Source organism: Pezoporus wallicus, unplaced genomic scaffold (genome assembly GCF_028554395.1).
Source record: "Pezoporus wallicus isolate ANWC-B61680 ecotype Strahan unplaced genomic scaffold, APGP_CSIRO_Pwel_v1 contig_8188, whole genome shotgun sequence".
In the NCBI taxonomy this organism is placed as follows: Eukaryota; Metazoa; Chordata; class Aves; order Psittaciformes; family Psittacidae; genus Pezoporus; species Pezoporus wallicus.
This window is the reverse complement of record NW_026640104.1, coordinates 1,345,565-1,363,763: the sequence shown is the minus strand read 5'-3', so window position 1 is coordinate 1,363,763 and position 18,199 is coordinate 1,345,565. Positions and strand designations below refer to the sequence as shown.

Here is an 18,199-nt window from a genome sequence, read left to right as displayed (position 1 = left end):
GAAGTTGGGAAAAAACAAGCTACTGCTGACCATGCTAGGAGCAAACTGCTGGATGTGTTTCCCAAGGGAATCTATCAATCCTTTCCAGAACATCCCTGCTCATGTCAACACACCCAAACAAACACTCAATGACATCAACAGAAAACGTGCTTTGAACCCATGAGAGCCGACAGAAGCACAGGTAAACTTACTCCACATAGTACACACTAAGAAAACAGGTACAGCTGTTACTTTCTCATTTATATCTGTTCAAAAGGAACAGGAACTGAGAGGTTAAGCCCTCCCTCCATGATACCACGTAATACAAGATGATTATGAGATAGCAGGAGGTATAAAAGTTAGAAGAGCCAAAACTCCCCAGCTGCCATCAAAATGCAGGCGCTGAGACAGCTCCTCCTCCTGCCTCTCTTTGCTGCTCTGGCTCTCGCTGAAAACAGCTCAGGTATGGAAATCTAGTCTGGTTGTTGTTTGTTAATCTCTGAAATGTGATGAATTTTTGCACAATAGGTATTTTATAAGCAACTGAAGGGAAATATGCTAAACATCTCTAAAACTCTTATTTTAACCTACTGGTGCACAATAGTAACACCCCAATGTGTCAGAAAGTGTTAAAAAAGGTTAAAATATTTTAAAAAAAAATATATATATATTATTCCCTAGGGCAAATTTTTATCTTAAGAATTTGCTATTGAAGAGATTTTACTCTGGAATCGAAAAATGTATTTATATATTAATATTATATTGGAGTAACATGAATAAAGTGACTTAACTGGGAAACAGTTGCTTCTTAAGAGATTTGTTCATTTTGCCTTTCGTCACTCAGAAGCAATAGTCATTCGTTGCTCAACTTGGGATCACCATTCTGTGCTCTGATCAGTGATTTCACTGATTTATGGTGGGTATCTACTGTGGGATAACAAAGCATTGCTGCAGAGCTGCTCTGCTCGTGCCTGGCTACAGAACAGTGCAGAGGGAGGATAGAGCTGACCTTACAACGCTGTTACAATTGGAGGTTTCATATGTGAAAAGAAATGCCTCTCCTAATCCTTTCTTTTCCCCCTGGAGTTCACCAGAAAGCCTGATCTCTTCATCTGGGACTGTATTTAATAGACTATATAATGCTGGTTCAGACCATTATTTTTAGCTTATTAAACTATAAAGATCTCATGCTCAAACTGGATTATAAACTTTCTCTAAAGTTTCTTATACAATTGCCATTACTGTAACTACTGCATAACTTATTAACATTGTGATGCCAGTGATGTCAACCATGGTTGGTTTGTGGTTTTTTCCATACAAGAACTGGGGTGAACCCAGATAGCCCTGCATCCTAAACCCAGAAACAGCCAAGAGAGGATGCTGAGGCAAGAACATGGTCACAAGCCTGAAAGGACTTCCCCAAAATACTCTCCCAGTCATCAGCAACTGTAGATCAGGAATTGTGAAACATAGGAAATGCTGGTTTTGTATTTAATATTTTTCAAAGGCTTTTTCTTACATTGATTTGACCTGGTTTATGCTTTACTTTTGCCTCCTACATCACCCTGCAGCAAAGACCCACCTCCTTTTCCTTATTCAAAATCACAACTTCCAGGTTTCATTCCAAGCCACTGAGTTACTGTATTGGAAGATAATACCTCATATTAACCCTCTCCATGAATGTATAGATTTCTAGCACCTTCTTTTGCCCCTAGTTCTCCCTTTCCCAACCTGATTCAGTCATAGAATCACAGATTCTTGTGTTAGAAGGGACCTTACAGCTCATCCAGTTCCACCCCCTGCCATGGGGTTGCTCTAAGTCCCTGTGTGCGGCCTGGCCTTGAACACTGCCAGGGATGTGAATTTACTTATTCCAGGCCATTCACTTGTTCCTTTTCTGGAACCTATTCTAAACGTCTGATCATTGCCTAGGTGTAGGTTCCAAAATGTTTTTAAGTCAAGTGCTGAACCTCAGAACAAGATATAATGATCTTTAGGAACTCAGTGTAGGGGAAGACCAGAGGCTTGAAGTGCTTGGGGTGACAAGGCCTTTCTGAAGAGAGTTGCTGACGTATCCTGTATCACTTGGCATTTCCAGTTTGGCCATTGGTTTCATCTGTGAGATGTGTTCCCCTAACTGCCTTTATCTCTGCTACTAGGAAAATGAGGATAAGAATACTTCTGCTCTTTTACTATTGATTCTTCAGCTTTCATAAACTGAAATTAGAAACAACCTACAACATTTTGCATGTCTGTTCCACGATGGATTGTCCCAGTCTCTGTGTAGTGGAGGATGAAATATTATGGTAAGAGAAAACTTGAGAGATCCTTGCAAGCTGGTTTTTGTTGTTGCTGTTCTTCAATAGGTGTACCTCGCTGCGGGGCTTCATTTCATGACCTCAACAAAACATTTAAGATTGATCTAAATGCAAATGCAAACTGTGTCTGGCAAATTCAGAGGAACGAAAATCAAACAATTAGGCTGATTTTCTCCTATTTTAAGTAAGTATTTATGTACTGTATTTGTGGTTGGTATTGCCCTGACCCAGGTGTAGGACCTTGCACGTGGCCTGTTGAACTTCATGAAGTTGGCACTGGCAACCTCTTAAGCCTGTCCAGGTCCCTCTGGATCCCATCCCTTCCCTCCAGTGTCAATCACACCACACAGCTTGGTGTCATAAGCAAACTGGCTGAGCATGCACCCAATCCCACTGTCAACGTCACCAACAGTGTTGAACAGGATCAGTCCAAATACTGATCCCTGAGGAACACCAATCACCCATGTATTGCTCTTTGAGCCTGTATTATCTATCAGAAAGCTGAGGTAGTTTCAACTGTGCTTTTTCAATAGATTTGCTCCTTCTTCAAGCTGTGAAACAGAAAGTATTAAGGTATATGATGGTCCCTCAACTGATTCACCTCTTCTTGGAAGAGTATGTAACAACACTGATGCGGTCCCGGTATTTCAATCATCTTCAGACAGTTTAACTTTTGTCATAACAACAGACTCTGTGGATTTTGCAAGAAACTTCTTTGCCCATTACTATTTTTCAGCAAATACAAGTAAGTCATTAACAAACAGTTGATTTGCACCATTAAAAGAAAGTTTAAGACTATTAACAGAATCTTTAATTAGTGTCACTTAATTAGTTCTTCAGGCCTTAGAGAATGGTGTGGAAGAAAATCAGTGAAAGGAAAGAGGCAGTAAGACAACTGTGCACTTGCAGGGCCTACAAAGTTACTTTACTAAGAAAACATGACTGCAAAGGAGGCATTATAGGACTCTACTTTTACTTATAGGCTTCTACTAAATTTACTCAGTTTGTGAGAGCATTATAGCATTCGCCAGAAAGAGAATATGACTATCTAGTCAGAACTCCTGCAAGCACAGGTCACTGAAGTCAGTAAGGGTTCGCACTAAACAAGCTCCCTATTTTTAGCCTTCCTGAAAAGGTAAAATCAGTCTTAGCTTGGGACCAGTTACTTTGCTTCTGCTCATCTGAGTGGCATGGTATTAAGCTCCTAAAAGCAATTTGACATTGTAGTTACCACATCCTAGTTTATGCTGCTCTAGTGTTAAACGTTGCTGCTGAAAAATCACGCCCTATTTTAGCCCGCATTTGTCCTTCTGAGGTTTCCACTGACTTGATTTTATTTTGCCTTTGTCCATCATGTAAAATCTCTCTCAGACTTGGAAGATTTTGCTCTTCCATATAGATCATGACCAAGGCCTAGGAGATTTCCCTAAAATAAAGTCTCCCAAGGTTTCTTTTGGTTGCTGGAGCATCTTCATTACTGGTTTTTCCAAAATGGCACGTAATTTACCCAAAATATAGGTAAAACTAAATTGCTCATGGTATCCAAGCTAACCCACCTACAGGCAGCTCAGATGTCATCACACTGTGCCTCACGGATATACCATTCAGACAAGAGGCTTCATTTTGTAACATCCGCCTGATCCGAGAAGTTCTACCTCTAATCATTTCCAAAGGAACAGAATCCTACAGAAACAGTCCTGCTACATAACTTTAGATCTTTATGGCTCATTATATAGCTTAGTATGTGACCAATATATCTACTCTTCTTCCAGAAACTGAAAATTGTGGAGGACAATTAACCGGTCCCAATGGGACACTGACCAGCCCCAACTACCCAGCACCTTACCCCGAATTTACATATTGTGTCTGGCACATACAAGCACCAAAAAACTCGAAGATACACTTGGAGTTCCAGGATTTCTTGTGAGTAAATGCCATATTAATACCCTAATAGGCTTTTATTTAGATGATGAGGTGATGATCTCTGCACAGTGTTCTCCCCACTCCTGGCCAGGGTCCCTCTGCTTCACACACTGAAGCATTTCTTTGCCTTTGAGGGTTTTCCATGTTTTATTTGGTCTTAATGATGTCTGTTTATGTATTCTTTTATTCTTCACTCTTCTATTTCAGTTGACTGCAATTCATCAGATGCCTCATCTGCTCTGGATTCTCCTTCCATTGTGAGCAGTTTACTCTATGCTCAGACTTCCCTGTAATTATTTTTCCTCTACCTGCAGCCTGGAACTAGACCTGAACTGCCGATTTGACTTCATAGCAGTCTATGACGGCCTCACCACTGACACTGGCTTGATAGGAAAAGCATGCGGTCGTTCTCAGCCCAAATTTGAATCTTCTTCAAATGTTATGACAGTTGTGCTGTCTACAGACTATGCCAACTCCTACAGAGGTTTTTCTGCTCATTATACTAGTTCTCCCCTTCCGAGCAGTCCTGTGGAGCCCAGCAGTAAGTACAATTGCCTTATGAATAGGATGATGGTTCTTGCTCTCATGTATATCATAGAATCCTGGAACAGTTTGCATTGGAAAGGACCTTAAAGCTCACCCAGTTCCAACCCCTGCCACAGGCAGGGACACCTTCCACTAGAGCAGCTTGCTCCAAGCCCCTGTGTCCAACCTGGCCTTGAACACTGCCAGGGATGGGGCAGCCACAGCTTCTCTGGGCACCCTGTGCCAGCGCCTCAGCACCCTCACAGGGAACACCTTCTGCCTAAGAGCTCATCTCAGTCTCTCCTCTGGCAGGTTAAAGCCATTCTCCTTGGCCTGTCCCTACAGGCCCTTGTCCAAAGTCCCTCTCCAGATTTTTTGTTGGCCCCTTTAGTTACTGGAAGACTGATTCTTCTCTTGCAAGTATCAAAAGGAACTGATGGCTGATACTAAGGATTTAAACCCTTTTACTGGTAGTCATTAACCCTCTTTACATTCAGAGATCCCACATTAGTCTCACCTACAAAGCAAAAGTTATTACTTGATCCACCTGCAAAAGAAAGCCTGTTCTTTCACTTCTGGGGCCTTTTTCTGGTGAGCACCAATCAAAATCTGCTTTTTCCCCTCTATTAGACAAAGCAGGATTCTTACCATCCTAGAAACATAGAATCATAGAATAGTTAGGGTTGGAAAGGACCTTAAGATCATCCAGTTCCAACCCCCCTGACATGGGCAGAGACACCTCACACTAAACCATATCACCCAAGGCCTCGTCCAACCTGGTCTTGAACACTGCTAGGGATGGAGCATTCACAACCTCCCTGGGCAACCTATTCCAGTCTGACTGGTTAGTTTCAATGGTTTGGGGGTTTTTACCGGTGAGATACTCAGGAAATGGTCCACACTGGTTAGCCAAACAGGGTTTGAGTGCGTTGTAACTTCCTTTTCCCCAGAGCTGGACCATTTTCCTTATTGGCCCCTTACATTTGCATGCCCATCTTCTCATCAACTGAGGTGGAAAAGGAGCCTGTAAACCCTCAATGTCTGCCATAAATCAATTTCCTCACCCACCATCCTGCACTAGCACTGTGATTCCTTTTTCCTTTTATAAAGGCTGCAATTCATTTTCTGTTACAGGTTTTTAACCAAATTTTCAGCTGAGTTTTACATGGGTTTCCTTATTAAGCATTTTTGAAGTCGAGCATGAAATTTTGTTCCAACTTCTGCATGACCTCAAATGTGCATGAGCAGTTTCAGGCTGCCAAGTCAAGAACCATGCAACAGGTTCCAGGATCTAGACCAACTGAGAAATGACCACAACAGTTTGTGTGACCTGGTTTGTTTTGTTATTTCTCCTTCAATGGCAGCACTGCTCACATGCTCTTCGGATAGCATGAAAATTGTTCTGAACAGGTCTTACCTGGCCTCCCTTGGATATAATGAAACTCACATACAGGTGAATGATCCATCTTGCAGTCCAGTCATCACAGATGATTCAGTGATCTTCTCCTTCCCATTAGCCAGCTGTGGAACAACTAAAAAGGTAAAGCAGGAGATAAGTTATGTGATTAAGCTAAGAATGACTTACAGAATCACAGAATACTTAGGGTTGGAAAGGACCTTAAGATCATCTAGTTCCAACTCCCCTGCTATGGGCAGGGACACCTCACACTAAACCAACTCACCCAAGGCTCTGCCCAACCAGGCTTTGAACACTGCCAGGGATGGAGCAGTCACAACTTCCTTGCACAACCCATTCCAATGCCTCACCACCCTCACAGGAAAGAATTTTTTTCTTAGATCCAATCTAAACTTCCCCTGTTTAAGTTTTAACCCATTACCCCTTTTCCTATCACTACAGTTCCTAATGAAGAGTCCCTTCCCATCCCTATAGGCCCCCTTCAGATACTGGAAGGCTGCTATGACATCTCCACGCAGCCTTCTCTTCTCCAGGCTGAACAGCCCCAACTTTCTCAGCCTATCTCCATATAGGAGGTGCTCCAGTCCCCTGAGCATCCTCGTGGCCTCCTCTGGACTTGTTCCAACACTTCCATGTCTTTTTTATGTTGAGAACACCAGAACTGCACACAATACTCCAAGTGAGGTCTCACAAGAGCAGAGGGGCAGGATCACCTCCTTTGACCTGCTGGTCACGCTCCTTTTGAGTGGTAATGAATGGTAAGAGCTTGCAAAGGCAGTTTCTGAATAGCACATTTTAAAAAGCTGATTTACTTTTACTTAGCTCATCCCGTTGCATGCTCCCAGTCTTGAAGCAGAGACAACACTTTTCCTCTTTAAGAGCCCGACGATGAATGAGCCTTTCAAAGGACGTCCAGGAGAATCCACACAAATTAACCACAAATGTTAAATTCCCTCTCGAACCCAGGTTATCAAGAGTAGCACACTGTTAGATATGTAATTTAAACATTCTCTGCAAGTGATAGGGCTGGCACTAACCCTGGGAACAACAAGGGAGCTAACAAGGGAAAGGGAAAAAATTCAACACGTGAAGATTCCCAGGAGCTAGTGCCCGGCACAGCTTTGGTACTTCCCACACTCCACACAGCATTCTTTAACCTTTTTGCCTCATGGGTTGGTTCAGTGTTTTGGAAAAACAAGAGCATTGATAATGGTTTTTCAGTTAGAACTTGGTTTACCTTTTGAAGGTATCTTGAGCCTCTGACAAGGACAGCTGGGGACTTCGTAACTTACAATTGCTTTCAACTGCACTGCTCATATCTCATATAATCCCAACCAAGCACTTGATATGATTCCTTTTACAGGATGACGGTCACAGCATCACTTACACCAACATCGTATCTCTCTCTGCAACTGGCAACATCATCACCCGTCAGAAGAGCGTACTGATCATTGTAAAATGCAAACTGGAAAACAATTCAACCTTGGAAGTCGTTTACATAACGGAAGATAACATAATCCAAAACACAACTGCCGTGGGAAGATACAATGTTAGCATGTCATTCTATGATTCAGGTTCATTCTCTGAGCCAATACATCAGTCCCCGTATTACGTAGACTTGAACCAAACTCTTTTTGCTCAAGTCAGTCTTCACTCCACTGACCCGAACCTTCTGGTGTTTATTGATACCTGCGTAGCATCACCAGAGGCTGATTTTGGATCACTAACATATGACTTAATCAGAAGTGGGTAAGTAATTAAAGGGGGCAAGTAATAGATTTTATTACTGCCTCCTAATATGTGAGGAACTAGAATCTAAATGTCAACTGTATTTCCATTATTTTTGTCTCTTACACTAAACTTTTTCACCATACTCTGGCTGGAATATAAGTTTCATGGAAACGTAAAGGCTTTACATCAACAGAGCTGGGAAACACAACCACCACATTGCAGCACATCACTGTATACCCACACGTGAAAACAACACCTTAGTTAAATGCTGTACTTAACAGTACTTAGAATGATCAGTCTTTGGACTGCTTTAACAGATGTTTAAATTCTGTTGCAGCTGCAACAAAGATGACACTGTGGTAACCTACCCACCAGTGGAACACTATGCGAGATTCAAATTTAATGCCTTCAAGTTCCTGCAGAGCTTTGCATCCGTTTATCTCCAGTGTGACATTCTGATTTGTGACTCCAACAACACCAACACCCGCTGCACCCAAGGCTGCATCTCCAGACAAAAAAGAGACATTTCTTCATACCTGTGGAAAACCAGCACTGTAGCAGGTCCCATCCGTGTGAAGAGAGAGCTCAGGTCTGCCGATCACTCAGGTAAGAGGAATGTGTAAATGAAGAATCTGATTAAGTTATTCTTTGCTGTAAACCCATTACCTTTGTAATGAAATAAGGGGGTTACTCTAGTTCAAAACTAACACAGCATCAGAGCAACTGGTTCAAAGTTTGTGCTTTTTGAGATCACAGAAGTACTTTTCACATGGACAGACTGGTGGCCTTTGGATCAAGGTGTGCTCTTTGGAGCAGCAAAAGCAGCAGCTGCTCCTAGTTACAGGAGTGGTGTGTGTAGGATCTGCATTCAGAAAGAGTTATGAATGGCAAGAGAAGATTTCAGATTATCAAACATGACATTAGTTGATGAAGCAGACACAGTGACCAGGGCCCCTTGCCCAAGCCAGACCACTTAAAAAGCACATTGTAAATCGGCCTTTTTAGAATCTGTGTATCTTCTAACAATGACTTTTGGTACTGCAGAAAAGCTACACCAGATGCTAAATATAAATGACTTCTTCCACCATAGTTTGAATCCTCACACTATATGTATTGCCTAGTAGAACAAAACTATGACAACGACAGCCGCTCGGGCAGAAATCAAAAGCACCAGGCTTTCAATTAGAGCTGCAAAGCTGTTTATGAGATAGATAAGCTTTAGTGCCCCAATCTGACAAACTCTTCAGCACAATTTGCTGTGGTCAATATGGAAAAGTTATTTTAAACAGCTTGTGTTGTTACTCCCACTATGCTCACTGTTCTCACTTTTACTGAGCCCAAAGCTTCATCTATGAAAAGCACTGTGCGCCACATGCTTTAAGGTGTCACGGCTAAGAAATACTTAATCATGCTCCTAATAGCAATAAAAATATTTTCTTCCTTTTAAATAATTCTTAACTTCTCTCAACTCTAACAGCATTTTAAACATGTTCCCATTTATGTCAATAGTGAAAGATTTTTGCATCCATATGCTAGAAACTGGACACATGTACAATGTGAAAAGGACTCAAATACAAACAGGTCACACTAGAAATCAGAGATTAATTCTCACCATATCCCTCTTGGTTTACAAAAAAAGTGAGTTTTACTGAGGACCAGTTGTAAACCATGAGCAGACACTGGGCAAGAACCACTAGTTTCTTTGGCCCAGCTTTGCTTAAGAACGATGTCTCCATCTGGCCAGTTCTAAAGCTAATGACTCAGCTTGGCAGAAACTTGCGGCAGCATTACCAAAGAATCTGTCACATTGTGATGCTCTTCTGCACTAATGTTTTATTACAGAATTTTACAACTCTTCAGTACTAGAGTCAGAATTTGTAATTTCTGTGGGCCAACTCCTCAGAGCCAAAATAAGTGAGAAAATAGCTTATTTCATTTCCACTGCAATAACATGGTATTCAAGACTGTAACCATCCCACTTTCTTTTTTCCCTACACAGAATCCCTCACTAAAGCAGATGCTGAAGAATCCCCAAACCTCCAATACAGCTTCTACACTCTTTCAGTGGTGGTTTTGATTTCAAATATCATCATTGCAGTAGTGGTGATACTGAAATACCACAAACACCAAGCAGAACACAGCTACCAAAAACTCCAAAGCTCCTATTAACTGCTTCAGGATATGTTGGATTCGTGTCAACTTCTGTTCAGATTTGTCATCCAGAGAGGGGAGAGGGGAAAATCCCAAACCAGCTCAAAATCAATAAACCAACAGCACCGGAACGATGCTTGGAAACACATCTCAACTACTTTTTGTAATTAAAAAACCTCTCAACTGAGTATTCTTCCCTTGAATCACTGAGCTGAAGAATGTGTCAACTTCAGGGTGTTTAGAAAGCATCTGAAAACATAACAGGTATAAAGGGAATGTAAAGTACAAGGTAATTCAGGTCTTTTTCTTAGAACAGCACATTTCTGTCTTTTCAAATCACTATGAAACTGCTGTTGGCACAAGTTAAGCTAAGGGAGAACTGTAGGATACCTGTTCAAAACAAATTATCCTGTCTGCACACTCTACTACTGGCAAGAGGAGATGCGATAGTCTTTAAAACACATCAGTCTTCCTGGAGAAGAAAATACAAGGTAGACCAGATAAGGATACTGGACTCTGCGTGCCTGTGAAGCCAACACTTGTTTTCCCATCAATAGCTTTTGCTCAAAGCATTTCAAGACACCGAATAAAATCGGTGTCTGTGCACTCAACTCCCAGTAAGTCCCTGTCCAGTCCAAGTCAGATGATACACTCCAGAATTAAAAAGCAATAAACACAATGAAGTATGAAGCTTGACATGCCACAAAAGGACTCTGAGTCACATTTCCACCACTCCAAATGACAGAACTGATCCCAGCCAGTTAAAGTAAATATGATGCAACAAGGCAGCTTCACCAGCCTAAGGTTGGTGACATGCAGCAGACCCTACCCAATCCAGCACGTCCTAGGTGGCAATGAAGTCCCCTTGAGAGCAACCATAAATGAAGTAATTACGTTTCTTAGGATAATGAAACATTGATAACTCCAAGTCTGCTGAGTGTACATTCACTCCAGTTATTCCTGCATGGCTCAACTGATGCAGGAGTTAAAAGTTTAGTATCAGTCTGGGTTTAGGCATCACCTGAGGAACAAGAATGTTAACTGAGGTGCCTGCACAGCCAGTGAGGCTTTCAAAGAACCCAGGCTGGAGTTCAGCATAGCCCATCTTTCTAAACCCAACTCCTTCAATAGATCAAGTAAGGCAATGCCAGTACTAGCCTACCTCCTACAGATGGAATAGAAAAGATCTTTACCAGAAATGCCACTAAATTAAACCAAAAGCACAAACTACATCCTGTTCTACCCATTACACATCAAGACAACAGAACAGTGAAGGGATGACATGTGGGTAGAAAGAAAAGCTGTAACTCAGTTTATTTTGATTACTTCTCCATTGTTAAAACTGAAAATGAGAAACTGGGGGTTTCATACAGCTTTTAGTAATGCTCGTTAAATAAATAAGCCACAAAGGGCATACAAAATTCTCATGTTTAGGAAAAAACACCCATTCTTAAGATCTTTCATAAAACTGTGTGCAACAGTGGATAGAATTACAGTAACAAAATGCAAGTCAACAACACTGAAGATCGGTACAGTTCTAACTCCACAAATACTGAGCTTTGTAAGGTATAACTGCCCTGGCAGTCCTTCTCTTGAAGTCCCCCATCTACACACATCTATCTCTCTCCATTAGAGAACCCTCCATTAGAATCATAGTGTGTTTGTGAAATTTTGTTTGGCTGCGAGTTCTGAACCAGGTCCATTAAGAGAACCATTTTATTATCTATATGTGTCCGAAGAGCCTGCATTTGGTGATCAATATAGTCCATTAGTTTTTTCTCCATCAGATCCATATTTTTGGAGATGATCTTTTCCAAATAGGAGCAAATAGGCTGTTGTTCCACTCTGTGGAAAGACCAAACAGAAAAGTCAGTATAACCTATTTCTTAATGACAAGGGGCATGACAGATACCTTGGCAGCTGAACTTCTATATGCAAAATATCGGTGATTAGACACATTAGAAGGTATTAGGGATTTAGCACACACGAAAACCTTCCTTGCCCGCTGCCACATTTTACATCTCAGAATTCTTCTATAAACACACAGGGTACACAGTCTTCTTCTCTAAACCTCATTTTGTGTTTCAAAGGCTCAGTGACGAATCAGATGTTTAGTTATGTGTTAACAAGCCACTCATACACAGAGCTCCCATTCTGTCAGTGTGGCAGACTGCTCTTCTCACCTGAAGTGTTTCAAGAGTTACACAAACTGTGCAATTCTCAATTCCTGCATCTGCATTCTTCAAAAGAACAATGCAGGAGCTGGAGATGGACAGTATCTATGAGAAGAACCCTGATCCCTACATCTCACCATTACCACTGTTGTTCCTCAGGTATCAAACTGGGTGCAGTACCAATTCCACTTAGGTGTCTGCACAGTAAATACCAACAAATGAAGAGGGACAGGAAAGACCGGGAGATGATACACCAGATACAGCAGAAATATCATGGCACAAGGTGTGGGAAAAATTCGATGTAAGAATGTAGGAGGCAGAAGCAGTCAAATGAAACTGTAGCAACAGACAAGAAGCATAAGCCAAATGTATATGGAATTGCAGAAAGGTCACTTTCTTAAAAGTTGAAATGGAGGCAAAAGACAAACAACTCTGTAACAACAAATGATGTTTTGATTTCTTCTGAAAAAGCCTCCTCTATGCAAGCAACTCATTTGAAAGATTAACTGTAAACATGCTCATTGCTACGCTGCCTCTAAACCCATATCTGAAGATTGACTATTGCTGTGAGAATAAAATTCTTTCATTACATATTTTACTTCTTAAACTCGCCAATACAAACTACTACTGTTAAGAAGTGTACCGAACTGCACTTACCCCACACACTGAATGCCCTTCTCCTTAGCCACTGCGTGTTTACTAGAGCGCCTGTTGCCATCCTTAAGCCGAAGGTGATTTACTTGAGTGCACAAGTTCTGAAGGAAAGGAAGCAGCACCTGTGGAGTAGCTACATTTGGGGTTCCACTCTCTTGTTCCTGCATATGCAAAGATCCCACCACTTTAAAATCATCTCCGAGGTCAACTGTACTTTGCTGGGCAGTAAGTCTTTCTGAATCAGAAGTATTCTCTCTTTCAGGCACCTGCGTGTTTAGATCATGGCTTATTTTTAAGTCTTCATGTTCTGTGTCACTTGTTAAATGATTTTTAACAGGCAAAGGTTCACTGGCTGATGGATCCAGTGATGGCTGAAGAGCTGCACTGTGCAATCCATCTACTGCACGGTCACCCCCACAGTCTGCATTTTTCCCCAAGACAATCCAATTCAGTTTGTCTCCAAAAGGGGAACTGTTCTGATGGGAAGAGAAACAACAGGATTAATATTGCAGTATTCAAATATACTGGCAATTAGACAACAAGAACAACATACTTTATTAACTCAGCATTCTACTACTATGATAGAAAGATTTTAAAAGTAGTTCTGAATTACAGTCTTAGAGAAAAGCACAGGGAAAGATTTTCCCTGGACATATTATGCGTTAATTCTCTCATCACTCTCCCAGTCACAAAACAGTTTTAATGACTTAGTTTTTACCACACGGCATCCCCAGGAGTGACCATTATTAACATCAAATGGATTCAGGATTCTGTTGGAATAGCCTCCTTTGCAGGATTAGGATCGACATCAAATGCTTTGTAAGAGCATATTCCCTTTAGTTGAATGTGACGTACTTTTAACAACCACAAATAAGACAAACCAGCCCACCTACCTATACCCCAAACACTACAGGGAACACGCCACTGACAAGCAGCAAGAATGGAACCGAGCAAAAGGGGAATTGGCTGGCAAGGAAGGTTAAAATTAACCAGAGTCCTTCACTCTAGACTTGGTGAACAGACAGCAAATCCCTGAGTACACAGCCTGTATTCATTGCACTCATCTAAGGGCAGCAACAGCTAAACCAGGATTAAAATCCCCCCTCTGGAGCCCTCAACACAGCAGGGACAAGGAGCTGCTGGAGTAAGACCCAAAGAGGGCCACAGAGATGCTGCGAGGACTGAAGCAGCTCTGCTCTGGAGCCAGGCTGAGAGAGATGGGCTGGGTCAGCCTGGAGAAGAGAAGGTTCCTTAAGGGGAGACCTTAGAGCAGGTCCAGCACCTAAAGGGGCTCGAGGAAACCTGGAGAGCGGCTTTAGACAAGGGCCGGTAGGGACAGGACAAGGGGGAATGGCTTTAACCTGCCAGAGGGGAGATTGAGATGAGCTCTTAGACAGAAGCTCTTCCCTGGGAGGGTGCTGAGGCGCTGGCACAGGGTGCCCAGAGAAGCTGTGGCTGCCCCATCCCTGGCAGTGCTCAAGGCCAGGCTGGATGGGGCTTGGAGCAACCTGCTCTAGTGGAAGGTGCGCTGGCACTGGATGAGCTTTAAGGTCCCTTCCAACACAAACCATTCCAGGATACTCTGAAAATGGCAGAAAGTGTGGGGTACAGAAAATAGTAATCATAAAACCTTTACACCAGATCAGTTTAGCACATGCTTAACTGTTACAGAAGGCAAGGTCACATATTAGTAGCGCTTGTGGAAAACATAGCCACTTACCTTCTGCTGACATCGGACCAAGTCCATGAGCTGCTGAGCACCTGGAGACAACTTAGATCCCATTGACTCCATTATAGTTTGCACTCTGCCTAGATCTATGCTCGAGCCTAGTGAAGGAAAATCAGTTGGTAGTTTTGCAGACACCGTTTTCACTTGTACAATTATTTTACTGATGAGTACTCTTTGTTTCTCACCAATGGAAAGCAGCTGGTGCAAGAAGGGAAAGAGATATTTTGGTTAGGAAACAAACAGCTTAATGTTTTCCTTGTGTGTATGGGACAATGCATTCTTTGAGTCTTTGGAAAAACAACACTAGACTCTTTTCAAGGGAAATTATGCCTATTTCTCCTTTGTATTAACTCTTTGGAAAAGTCTGAATGGAACAAAGGTGCCTGCAAGACCAGACAAATCAGGCCTTGATCTTCTAAGCATTTAAGATCAGTGGCCATACAAATTTGCATCATCTTAACCACATCAGAGTTAACAGTTTCAATTACAAAGCAACTGTTGATCTGCAGTTTATCTGGTTTATGAAGCTGTTTTCCTCTAAGACTGTATTATCTCTCCCATAAACAGTCTTCATAATGAGAAAACTGTGACACAAATTGAAAAGAACTTTGCTACTACTAGAGCAAAATACAATTTTAACAGATACTCAAGTGGTTTTCTGAAGTGATTACGTGTAGAAACCCCTTAATTTGACTAAGAGTAATGCAATTCAGTCAAGTGATTAAAAAGACAAACAAAAATACAACAGTTCTGTTCAACTCCCTACCTTAATTCTACAGGAAGCTGCAGGGCATTCAAACTTAAGGTACTTTTTGTATAAAGTAATCTCTTCAGTTTCACTAGAAAATAAAATAAAAGAGCTGTGACATCACTTTATAAACTTTTTTTTAGTATAAATACTCTGTATCAGGAAATATTTAAATAAGAAACAAGTGACTGAAATGACAGTGATTCTCATAGGGTTTGGAAGTTTTAATGCTCATATGCAGCTTGCATTGAATCTCACTGAATATGTATGTAATAAAAGGATTTGGATGTGCACGTACATTATCTTCCAGAGCACATTATTTACACATCTCTGCTGATGTTTTTCGCCCGTTTTTATTTAGCTCATTGAATAGCTGATGTGCCATGTAATGACTTAAAAACAACAGAGAAGCCATTGCTTGAATCCCGCTAGCAAAGCACGGAACAAATTATTGAAGGGAGAAACAAATCCTTCTTTATTTTCTCTTTTATTCCTAAAAGTGTGAGATGACTACGCATCAAAGAGAGGTCCTTTGGTAAAGATCAGCTAAAAGAGACCTGCTGCAAAGAGGAGCAGATCTGATGGCCGGAAAGATTAAAGGACACAGAAGTTACCCCTGTCCTAACCCCTTCTGTCGCCTTGCACAACAGCATTTCACTGTAGCACAACTTACTGAATTATACGTTTCACTAAACAGAAGAGATTAAAGAGGTGACTGGCATAACTGCACGCTTGTATCTTTATCAGAGGCAGCACTTGTGCAAGCCACCGGTGACTGCGAGGTTGTAGCAGGCAACCGCAGACCCTGTGCCCATTCACCAGTTTTGCACAGAGGGACCAAACTGAGTGGCTGCCGTAGTGCAGGCACTGAACACCGTACAGATACACACACAACGGTGCTGTCAGCACGAGAAGGGCCAAACGGTGTCGGGGACCCAGCGCAAACACCCCTACCCCGACACCCACCACCTCCGGCCCATGCTCTCCTCGGTGCCCACTCACCCCGGGGACCGGGCAGCGCCCATGCTCTCGCCCCGGCCGGTGCCGCAGTACTCCTCTCCCACGTACACCTCCATGTTCCGGGCCTCGCTCACGATACCGACGGACACTATCTCCCCGGCGCCGGCCGGCCGGCACTCCAGCTGCAGCACGCAGGGCGCCGCACTCCCGCTGCCCGTCCGCCGCTCCACCACCACGGCCTCGGTGCTGCGGGGGGAAGCGCCACGGCCGCGTTGCCCCGCCAGGCCCGTTCCTGCCCCACCGCCCGCACTCCCACCCAGGCCCCAGCCCGGTACCCCCTCACGCCGCCCGCCTGAGGGGAACCAGCGGGGCTCCACCGCCCTCACCCGGCCTCGCCGCCTCCCGCGTCCCGCCTCAAGCACAGCGCCCGGGCCAGGCCGTCCGGCGGCGCGCAGAGCCAGGAGCACGCCGCCACCACACAGCACGGCTCCCGGGGGCCGCCGCACGGACCGGCCGCCATGGCAGCGCCGCGGAGGAGCCGAGCAGCGGCTGAAACGGAGCGACAACCGTCACAAGAGACGCCGGCCAGAAAGCGCCTGCGCGTACTGGCGGGCAGGGCTCGGAGCATGCGCGGTGCGGGCGGTGTCAAGCTGAGTGGCGGGAACCCCTAGGATGCGGTGGGAGCGGGTGTCGTGGGATGAGGGAATGGTTTGAGTTGGAAGGGACCTTAAAGCTCATCCAGCTCCAACCCCTGCCACGGGCAGGGACACCTTCCACTAGAGCAGCTTGCTCCAAGCCCCTGTGTCCAACCTGGCCTTGAACACTGCCAGGGATGGGGCAGCCACAGCTTCTCTGGGCACCCTGTGCCAGCGCCTCAGCACCCTCACAGGGAAGAGCTTCTGCCTAAGAGCTCATCTCAGTCTCCCCTCTGGCAGGTTAAAGCCATTCCCCTTGGCCTGTCCCTACAGGCCCTTGTCCCAAGCCCCTCTCCAGGTGTCCTGTAGCAGTTTGATACCTGGGGAACATCAGTGGAAATGGTGATATGTAGAGATCAGAGTTCTCATAGATACTGTCCATCTCCAGCTCCTGCATTGTTCTTTTAAAGAATGCAGATGCAGGAATTGAGAGTTGCACAGTTTGTGTAAATCTTGAAACTCTTCAGGTGAGAAGAGCAGTCTGCCACACTGACAGAATGGGAGCTCTGTGTATGAGTGGTTTGTTAACACATAACTAAACATCTGATTCGTCACTGAGCCTTTGAAACACAAAATGAGGTTTAGAGAAGAAGACTCTGTACCCTGTGTGTTTATAGAAGAATTCTGAGATGTAAAATGTGGCAGCGGGCAAGGAAGGTTTTCGTGTGTGCTAAATCCCTAATACCTTCTAATGTGTCTAATCATCGATATTTTGCATATAGAAGTTCAGCTGCCAAGGTATCTGTCATGCCCCTTGTCATTAAGAGATAGGTTATACTGACTTTTCTGTTTGCTCTTTCCACAGAGTGGAACAACAGCCTATTTGCTCCTATTTGGAAAAGATCATCTCCAAAAATATGGATCTGATGGAGAAAAAACTAATGGACTATATTGATCACCAAATGCAGGCTCTTCAGACACATATAGATAATAAAATGGTTCTCTTAATGGACCTGGTTCAGAACTCGCAGCCAAACAAAATTTCACAAGCACACTATGATTCTAATGGAGGGTTCTCTAATGGAGAGAGATAGATGCGTGTAGATAGAGGACTTCAAGAGAAGGACTGCCAGGGCAGTTATACCTTACAAAGCTCAGTATTTGTGGAGTTAGAACTGTACCGATCTTCAGTGTTGTTGACTTGCATTTTGTTACTGTAATTCTATCCGCTGTTGCACACAGTTTTATGAAAGAT

At 43.3% G+C, this 18,199-nt stretch overlaps 2 protein-coding genes across 2 annotated transcripts; one reads left to right on the top strand and one right to left on the bottom strand.

Annotated features, from left to right (window-relative positions):
- The first annotated feature begins 284 nt into the window (after window positions 1-284).
- LOC130603492 (CUB and zona pellucida-like domain-containing protein 1) lies at window positions 285-10,190 on the top strand. The gene is made up of 9 exons (XM_057417300.1): window positions 285-442; window positions 2,346-2,481; window positions 2,831-3,042; window positions 4,070-4,220; window positions 4,535-4,761; window positions 6,110-6,285; window positions 7,526-7,911; window positions 8,231-8,499; window positions 9,893-10,190. The coding sequence occupies exons 1-9, from the start codon at window positions 373-375 to the stop codon at window positions 10,060-10,062; spliced, it is 1,797 nt and encodes a 598-aa protein (XP_057273283.1). The 5' UTR covers window positions 285-372; the 3' UTR covers window positions 10,063-10,190.
- Window positions 10,191-11,333: 1,143 nt separating this feature from the next.
- On the bottom strand, window positions 11,334-17,401 carry CUNH10orf88 (chromosome unknown C10orf88 homolog). The gene is made up of 7 exons (XM_057417333.1): window positions 17,325-17,401; window positions 16,352-16,858; window positions 15,368-15,440; window positions 14,593-14,799; window positions 13,139-13,348; window positions 12,876-13,033; window positions 11,334-11,889 (listed from the first exon to the last, which is right to left on the bottom strand). The coding sequence occupies exons 1-7, from the start codon at window positions 17,399-17,401 to the stop codon at window positions 11,661-11,663; spliced, it is 1,461 nt and encodes a 486-aa protein (XP_057273316.1). The 3' UTR covers window positions 11,334-11,660.
- Window positions 17,402-18,199: the final 798 nt, after the last annotated feature.